General features: G+C 41.1%; 1 protein-coding gene across 1 annotated transcript in view; it reads right to left on the bottom strand.

Annotated features, from left to right (window-relative positions):
• Positions 1-1924: 1924 nt before the first annotated feature.
• The window catches only part of ORMDL1 (ORMDL sphingolipid biosynthesis regulator 1), a 60398-nt gene continuing 52472 nt past the window's right edge, over positions 1925-9850 (bottom strand). The window contains exon 4 of the mRNA XM_069225905.1: positions 1925-3690. Coding sequence (XP_069082006.1) covers positions 3555-3690 — 136 coding nt within the window. The 3' untranslated portion in view covers positions 1925-3554. The remainder of the gene's footprint in view (positions 3691-9850) is intronic.

The following is a 9850-nucleotide window of genomic DNA, read 5'->3' as shown; positions in this document are numbered from 1 at the left end:
GTGGTCCACGGACTATGAATGGTGCAATACCTGGACTACCATTCTTGGTGTATATTTAGTTAATGGTGTATATATGTATATTTTTTCTGTACTGCATTTTGATATATTACAATTATTACACTCATTTCCTTTTGTCTTTGCATTCTTCCGCGGTGGTTGGGGGGTGTAACTATAATGTATAGATATGTATTGGTGTGTGTGTTGTAGTGGGTGAGGCTGGGGGTGGGGGTGTTGTGTGTGTGTCCCTGTTTTTTGCCTCCCCCTCCCCTGTGTCGTAGGTGCAGTACTCACCGTGGTCTTCGCCGCCGGCGTTGGTGCTCCTGGTACAGGAGCAGGAAGACTATCGCAGGTAGGATTTGGAGTTCCGGGTCCATGATGTCCTCGTTGAGTGTGTAGAGGTGAGCGTTTTCCATTCAAAATCTTGTTTCCGCTGTGTTTTTATCCGTGGTGAATCCTCCACGGAAAAGGTGGCGGATTGGCCTGTCATAATAGTGTGGGCGGTACATTGTCTCCCGACTGTCTGTTGGCAGTGACCGCTGTGCTGTTTGTTTGTACCGCCGTGGCGGTCTGAGTGTTAAAGTGGCTGTCTTTGTTGGCGGTTTCCACCACGGTAGAAATTGCAAAATTTAATGACCACCTAAGTCTTTTAAATTGCAGTATTTAATACAGGAGGTGTTATTTGAGGCCCAGCTAATTATAATAATACCATCAACAACAAGGACGTTTTTCTGGCAAAGCACCTATGTCACCCGTTTGTGTACACAGCGGCAAGCAACAGCCTAGTAAGACCCACCTGTATCCATTCCATAACCAAAGGCTGGTAACCCATGTACTTTTGCAGGATGATACCATGTAACAGTGCCTCCGAACCTGTACTCGGAAGTAAATGATCTTGGGAGAAAAGCTTTCCAATTAATCACCAAACACTGTGACAAAAAATATACCTGTGCTGGCTTTCCTACAGCCACCTGTACTTTAAATGAGGCATTTCGCAGGTGATCAAAAGTTTAATTCAATAAATATTACATTTCTTCATATTGGATTAACTACTTCTCTAGTATAAATGCTAACCACATGTTATACTACTGAGTAGTAGCATGCCGATATGATTTTGTTATCCAGTGATCTCATATAAAGCTGTTTGCATAATCATCACCCATCCAATTGCAACGTATCTTCATTTTACTCATCTGGGAACAATTAACGTTTGGCTCATTCGCTGCTGAGAAAACGTTTGCCTCAAATGCTTACATTGCAGCACAAGCAAAATATCCCTCTTACTTGGGAGTCTGACTTCTACATGGCTTCTTTTGAATTCCTAACGGTTTCTGGTAAGGCAAGTACAGAATGTGGCTGATAGAAGATTCACAATCATATGTGGGATAGAGCAGTGAAATAACCACATTTAGTATTAAAAAAACTAACTTAAAACCGTCTTCTTTCCAGGAAAAATGTTTTCAAAAGTTTCTCCAAAAAAGAGCTAAACTTACACTCGACGCTATACTGTTTTATGCATAGTGCTTTGTACTTGAGATTTTCTTTACACAATTACCAAGGGTGCAGTGTGCAGCAAGCCGCTACTTAAAATGTCCAAAGCTTTAATAACACTTGGTTGTCAAAATAATTACAATTACATTGCTTTTATCATTTTTATTTTCACATATTTACAAAAAATATCTACAGAGTATAACTCCATTAGAAAAATAGTAAGAAATGTACATCATTTTCACACTGAAAGTCAGTGAAACGTAAGGTAACAAAATAGCATGGGTTAGCTTTCAGATGTTTGCACTATTTTAAAAGGTAAAACTGGAAGCACTTTCAGAACATATTCTTAAAGCCACTTTTTTTTTTTTTTATGTTACATATGATGAATTTCACTCCCATTCACTCCAATCTTTGAATAAAATAAAGACACAATCAGTTTTAGGGCACAATAATTTATTTTGCAAATTGAATGTCTCTCTGCAAAAAAGGGTATTTAGACTGAACTGTCACCAGAAAAACCGACAATATTCACATTGGTTAAATTAAACAATTAATGAAATTATGCAAAATACGTCCTGTCCTGGTTCTACGTGTATGAAATGTACATTGTTTGAAACAATAATTTCTGTTCCAATGTGACCCTTGTCACCGAAAGAAAGCTACTTGATTTTAAAGCTACATACGGAGTAAATAATCTGGTATGCCAAGTTCTATATTGTCGCTGGAGCGTTGTCCCGTCACTAGCTTTTCCAAGGTTGCTGTGATTTTACATGTGTAATATTCTTTTCACTTTCTAGAAAAACTCGAAAAGTGAAGATGGAGCCTATCAAATTAGAAAGGTTTTCTCACAACGCAATTAAAACTTCTAAAGGAACGTTTTACTTAGTCTTTTTATGCCCATGCCATGCCCCCTAATGCCACTTTAACAGCTTATAAAAACCAAAATCTCGATCAGAAAAAATGTAATTCTAAAACTAGAGAACTTTTTATCACTTAGTCTCTGTCTGTGGTATAACTTTACTTCTTGCCATGTTAAGACATGGCAAAAGGATAGCCAACGCTCCTTCATGACCCCATCATTAAGAAAACTGGCTGCCAATCATCTCTTTCATTTGATCAGCCACAACCTTTTCTGGTTGTTCAAGCTGCTATTATATTTTCGTGTCAGAAACTGAACTTTTCCTCCCTTCTCCTCCCAAAAAACAGACCAATTGTGTATCCTTAAACACAAAGACTCATCAACATCTAGAAACAGCTCATCGCTTTTTCATCATGCCAGCGCACAGGACGATGTTCCCATTACAAAAAATTTAAAGGATCTTTATGTATTCTCAAAATTACAGTTGCAATTTCACAACCAAAAAACAATAAAAACTACAAAAAAAAATAGCACAATTAAATTAAGAGTCATCAGCACATGATATTCATCTAATAACTACCACTTTTCCACATATGTTTACGGATATGTGAGGTCTTTCTAATTTAATCACTGCTGATGGAGCACTTCTATTTTAGTACGTGCGAGTGTCTGGCTAACAAAGAAAATGACGGAGCAGATAATATTCTGCAGTTAGAAAGCCTTTGAACCAGCAAAAGAACATACTTCTAAAAATAGAATGTTATATGGCTAATGCACATAATCGGAGCATGCTGCGCACTACCAGACTTCTACAGGAATCGAAAGGCTATTCTATTCACACAACGTGGTATGCTTTTGTCACAGATTTATTTTTTCTAGCCGACACAGATTAATCAAGCTTTCCTCGCCTGGCTGCCTTGCCAAATCTGACGTTCGTGCAGTTTGACATCAGAGCTGGGCCTGCCCAGTTACTCAAGAGAACCAATCCTCAAAAGTCTGCCACTCTTTGTATTCGGAAGGCATCGTCTTATAAAAGTCTGTGTTTCCCAACAGCTTACAAAGGCGTAGCACTCAGATCTTTACTGTAAAAACTTCACTGTCATAAATAGGTAAACATCACAGCAGGTTACCTATTCCTCTGGTGCTGAAAACCACCAGAGCTGCAGTATATACTTGGTCAAAACACTTATTTTTTTTTTTTCTCTGTTCAATATTTGTTAATGCCAAAAATCCGGACACCGTGTAGTTGTGGTAGCTTGGGGATCAGCACACTGAAGAGGGAAGCAGTGTTTATGAAGCAGTGAGTTGGGTCATACTTTGTGTAGAAGCTTGCCAAAAAATACCTGTGGAATCAAACACATAAATAGATTAAAACTTTTCTAAACATGAGTGAAGAACAGTCAATAGATCAAATAGTTACAGGTCTGCTATACAAATAGAATATAAAAGTTCATAGAACAAACTATTTTAATAAATTTGGATTTAAAGCACAGTTAAAAATGTGTTCCTGAGCGAGGTATCCAAAGTATATCCAAGGTCGTTTTAAGTATGCCAGATAACCAGACTATGTGAAAGAAATCTGTGAGAAACTGCATTAATAGTTGGGGTTGATAGTAGTCCACCACAAGTAATAAAAGCATTATTCTTGTTAGGTCCAGTAAAGGTTTCAGCAATTTAAACTAGAGTTCAATCCTTGGTAGCTATGGCATGGAGCATACAGGCTTAACTTAATGAAATGTATTGGAGTACCAAAACAGTTAAAAAGTCTAATACACAATAAAATAAAAAATCCCACTCCAATTTATAAAAATCGAGAATATGTATAATGAATGAAAGGACACTTCAACACCGAAACTCTAATAAGGGGAACCAGAGATATGAGTTTTTAAGGTCTTAAATAAAAATAGTGCCAAAAAGAACTAAGTGCCAACTGTGGCAACTGTGCGCACTAGACCGGTACAAGTGTATGTTTTAGCGCAGAAATGATGGTGCGCGGGTAGATAAGAAGGACCAGGCTGGTCCTGGTCAGAACCAACTTTGGACTTGGAAATCTTCTGGAGAAGGAGGAGAAGCTCGGAGCAGGTAAAGTCCAGGATTTGAGTCCAGGAAGCTGTCGATCATATGCTGCTTTGCATCAGGCCCAGTAAAGATTTCTACCTTTAGACTTAACTCATTTCTGGAGGCCAGAGTTCCTCAGTGGTGCAGGGCTGCAGGATGTAGCCCAAGAGAATTCGATGTTGTTGGAGGCAGCTTGGCATCAGGTCTTCTGAAAAAAATGGTGTGCTGCTGTTGCAGAGAATAATGTAGAGGGAGCTACTGAAAAGTCAGGTCCTCTGGCGATGCACCCTTGGCAGATCAGCTTGGCAGGTAGGTTGCAGTCCAGCAGTTCTCTAGGAAAAAGCCTTGAAAAAGTTTCTAAGACCCAGTATTTAGGTTTGGGCTTAAAGCGTATATTCTGACACCAGCTAAAGGTTCCAGGATCTCAGAAACAATACTCTGGGGTGGACTGACACTTGAGTCCACCTCTTTGTCCTAAGTCAAAGTGAGAGATGCCCTAGCCTTGTGGGTTCTCCTCGCAGGTCTCAACAACAAGTGCAATCCTTCTTTTGTCTTCCGTAGGTCCAGCAGTGTCATGAAGAAGGTGGCAACTTTTATCCCTGGGGGGACTCCTGGCCCCTTCCTAACCAACAGGGAAAAAGTTCCTAAGGGCAATCCGACCCACCTTTGCAACAGTTCAATCAATCAATCAATCACTTGTTAAGCGTGCTACTCACCCGTTAGAGTCTCAAGGCGCTAGGGGGTGGGGGGAGGGGTGGGGTGGGTTGCTACTTCTTGAACAGCCAGGTCTTGCGACATTTCCTGAAGGTCAGGAGGTCCTGGGTCAGATGTAGGTTGACGGGAGGAAGTTCCAGGTTTTGGCGGCGAGGTGGGAGAAGGATCTGTCGCCAGTTGTGGTACGGTGGATGCGGGGGCGGTGGCGAGGGCGAGGATGGCAGAGCCGAGCTGGCGGGTGGGAACGTGGAAGTTGAGACGCTCATTGACGTACGCCGGGCCAGCGTCGTGGAGAACCTTGTGAGCGTGGATCAGGAGTTTGAAGATGATCCTCTTGTTGAGATGTGTTCGTGGCATGGCTGAGATGTGTTCGTGGCGTGGGAGGTTGAGGATGAGGCGTGTGGAGGCGTTCTAAATGCGCTGAAGTTTCCTCTGGAGCTTGGCCGTTGTTCCCGCGTAGAGAGTGTTGCCGTAGTCCAGTCTGCTGCTGACGAGGGCGTTCTGGGTTCGATGGGGATCCATCTGAAGGTCTTGTGAACCATGCGGCGGGTGATGAAACATGAGGATGAGATGGCGTTGACTTGCTGGGTCATGGTGAGCGATGAGTCCAGTATGAAGCCGAGGTTGCGTGCATGGGTGGTGGGAGTTGGTGCGGCTCCTGGTGTGCCAGGCCACAAGGAGTCGTCCCATGCTGATCGGTTGGAGCCGAGGATGAGGATCTCAGTCTTATCCGAGTTCAGTTTGAGGCGGCTTATCTCCATCCAGTTGGCGATGGCATGAAGTCCGTTGTGGAGATTGGTGTTGGCGGTGGCAGGGTCCTTAGTGAGTGAGAGGATCAGTTGGGTGTCGTCCGCGTAGGACAGTTCCTATGTGTCCTACTGCAAACAATCAAAAAGTTCTCCTCTCTACTGAAACACAACACTGCAGAACCTTTCTTTCCATGTGCAGAGCTCCTATGCCCACCATAGAGGGATGGCCAGGAAAATGAGCAAACTCTCTTCTGTGGTCACTCAAAACTGTTTTGGGACAACCGCTATCCCACTGTTATTGGAGCCTGGCTGGCTGAGAAGACAAAAAGGAGGCAGGCTCAGGTGCAAGCTACATGTACCAGTGATAAGGTAGGCACCCACTGAACTTAGTTAAGTTCCTGAGCACCAACAAGAGGTTCACCCTGTCAGAGTAACAAAACATCTCCCCACACATCAATGGCCTTTGCTTCAGCTCTAGGAGCCAGTTCACACCTCATTTAGGTGCTATTAAGTTTCTGGGCAACTTGAAGCTCATAGAAATGGGATTCTAGAGAATTTGCGCAGGCAAAAGGTGACTTTTTCAAAGTACATTTTGTAAAATATTTAGCACAAATCTGACTTTGCCATTGAATTGGACCTGTGATAAATATTTTGAAAAGTCCAAGAATGAACTTTTTATTTGGTAACTATGCGGAAATAACATTATTTATTTAATATTAATATGACATCTCAGTGTTTCCTATGGAAGAGTGACCATCGCTACAGTGAAAATAGCTTTTAGGGCCTTGTCACTGTAAGGACATGTTTTACAGTAAACATTTACATGCCCTACTTTTAAATGCTGTGCACCCTGCTTATGACATTTATGGTTTACTTAGGGGTGACGTATTGAAATTGAAAAGTAAGGTTTTGGCCTGTCAAAAAGGGGTCATTTTGTTAGGTCAAATTTGCAGTTTAAACTTGCATACCAGTCCTGAAGTCCCATTTTGAATTGTCACTTTAGTGGTGGCACTGCAGTCCACCAGTGACATTTAACTTACTTACTGGTTGCACTATTCAAAGACTGCATTATTACCATCATATGAGACCACAGACTTTTAGTTCCCAAATGTCAACTTTGACTTCATACCTAGTGTTTGACTACAGGACACACCCACCCTATACAGACCATGAGGAGAAAGCTAAAAAAGAATAGGTATTTAACTTGCATCCTATGTAACATACATAATATGGACTTTCTGCAATTTCTAATTTTATTCACGCGTGTTTTTAGGTCACCTGTGCTATGCATGTTTGTATGTCTCCCAGGGAACATGTGCCATCACCAACTGTAAAATGATAATTATATTTATGAACCCCCTTATAGAAGCAATAGGGGTTAGATTAAAATTCATCCAAGTGTGGGTAATGATTGGGCTAGTAATGCAGCCATTTTTCTTTCTTTTCCTTGTTTTTATTGTGATTCTGTAGAAGAAACAGTCGGTAAGGTAGGTCCACTGATCATACTCAATGTTGGTTTTCATCTTCCTGAAATAAGTGTTTTGTTGAGGGGTATAGGAGTAAGCCCTGATGAATGCACAAGACCGCTTTAGGCTAGAAAGGAATGGACAGAAACATGTTGGCATGCAAAGAATAGGGGTAGTACTGGTCATAATACCCACTTGACTACCCTAATATAACATCTCTATTTTGTAGGTGGTTTTAATCTTATCAAGGATACCATGTAATAAAAGGATTTCATTGTGGTTTATCCTTACATATTTTTAATTGAACCTGGATCAGAGTTTGATGTCCAACTAGATAATATCTAAGAACTCCCTCAAGATAGCCCCACTTGAGGTTGAGTCTGCCTTGGTAGTACCATCTTACCAGGGTGGGACGAGGTGGTCAGCGATGAAGCATGTCACATTACGTTGAGTGAGCCCACCTCGTCCAAATCTTTAGGATTTTTTAGGATCTGCTTATCAATTAACTCTGGAACAGGAAGAGTAACACCAAAAACTCCTAGAATAAGAGAGGTTGAGTGATTGATGAAAGGTAAAAAAAAAGAAAAAAAAAAAATTAACGTATAGGCCCTGGGTACACTTCGTACCATATTAGGGAATTATATGCATGTTAAATATGGAATTAGGAGTATAGCCAATTTCAATATGTTTTACGGGCACCACACATGCGCTGGTGCCTGGCCAGCAGAGTCCTAGTGCATTGAGTCAATAAGACAGTAGTGTCAGTCCGAAAAATGGGGGTGATCATGCAAAAAGAGGTTTTAAATGCAAAATCCATTCAGATTTTGTACATTTGCATTTATCTTATATGGTCATCATGAAAATATGTAATGACTCATGCCCACCTGGAGTATTAGAACAAGGCAATTGCAGGAAAAATTACCTTCCACAGAATTCAGAAGAATGAGAGAGCAGTGTCCTTTGTAAAGGCCAGAAGCTGATAAGACAATATAGAACTGCCAGGTTCGAAATTACCATCCACCCTACTAACCGTGACTTGTAAATGGCACTCAAAGAAAATAGAGTCCCGTTTTATTTTATCTAATGTGATGTAACATCAAACTGCAGAGGGAAACAAGACAAGTGAGGAGAGGAACAAGACAGAACAGGGGAAACAAAAATAAAATAGTAATGTAAAGTAAAATGTAAACTCAAATGCTCCTAAAGGCTGCCTTGGTGCACAGTGCGCCTTCTGCACACCAACTCTGTGTACAAACATACGAGAGGATGGGGCTCTCCATTATAAACAACCATTGTTCCAGTTCCAGCAACCTAGGCAAAGGTTTGCCTATTCACAAGGGTTCAACCTGCTAACGACTTACATGGGGTTCTAAAACCAAATCATTAACCAACTGAACTCACACCTCTCTAAAAAGTTCAGAAAATCTACTTAGGAACCATAAACTCAGGGTGTACCAGTGTCTAGCAAGAATGCACGCAGAACACTGAACATTGATTTGCAACCTGTATCCCTTAAAGTAGGGAATTCCAAAACATTTATGGTTTTGGCCTGAATGTAAAAAGTCCATCTACAGACACAAACTGTACACTCAGGAAGAGCTAGATTACGTTTCAAACCAAACTTTAAATTTATGTAATGCTTCTATAACTACTGCTGTTTCAAGCTCTTGAAAGAATGCCTTGGTTGCTCTATCATTCGAAAAGCCTACTGATGATGCCTAGGAGGTAACTAATTCCATGTGCTCTCTCTACAGCCTCTTCCTTACAAATTATTAGAAAAACACATGAATGATTAACTAGCCTCCAATTTTGAATCCAACTCCTTTCTCTATACTATACAATCTGGTTTCAGGCCACTGCATAATTTAGCGTCTGCACCACCGACCACTGTGGAAAAACTTAAAATGAGATCATTACGTGGCGCTTACATCTTTTCAGCACTTGTTTCGCATAAGGCGAGGAGACGCCTTAGTTGTGAATGGAGCCGAAAACAAAGTCTGACTCGGAGCGATACATAGAATGGGCAGACGCTTCCACTTTTTCAAGCTTGCCACAGCAAAGGATTGACCTTTCACGCTGAACGTCGATTTACACGGTTATCTTACAAACTGCCACTTTCACTGTCTTTTGCAATGCTACATCTGATTTCTGATTATGAGTTTACAGTCAGAGGAGAAGATTGACTTACTGGTACAACTATGTACTGATGTAGAGAAGATATAAAATATAAGTGGTGTGCTAGGAACCAGGTGTGTATTTGGTGCACAGAGGAATGGAACCTGGTTAGGGGTTGTCCGTGACCTCTACGTGGTAACTACCCAGGCTTATTCATTTTTGTTGTTTATTTGTCATAACAGTCACCTGTCCACTCTCTAGAGCAGTGGTCTCGAAACATTTTAATGCCAGTTGAAAAATACAAATCATTGCCCCCCCCCCTCAGATTTTTTCACAATTATTTTATAAAGATGGCAATGTTTAAATATGTCTAGACCTATTCAAACATTGCAGTTAAGTAC

The sequence above is a fragment of the Pleurodeles waltl genome, chromosome 3_1 (genome assembly GCF_031143425.1).
Source record: "Pleurodeles waltl isolate 20211129_DDA chromosome 3_1, aPleWal1.hap1.20221129, whole genome shotgun sequence".
Lineage (NCBI taxonomy): Eukaryota > Metazoa > Chordata > Amphibia > Caudata > Salamandridae > Pleurodeles > Pleurodeles waltl.
Note: the sequence above shows the minus strand (reverse complement) of the source record. Positions and strands in the feature narration are given on the sequence as shown.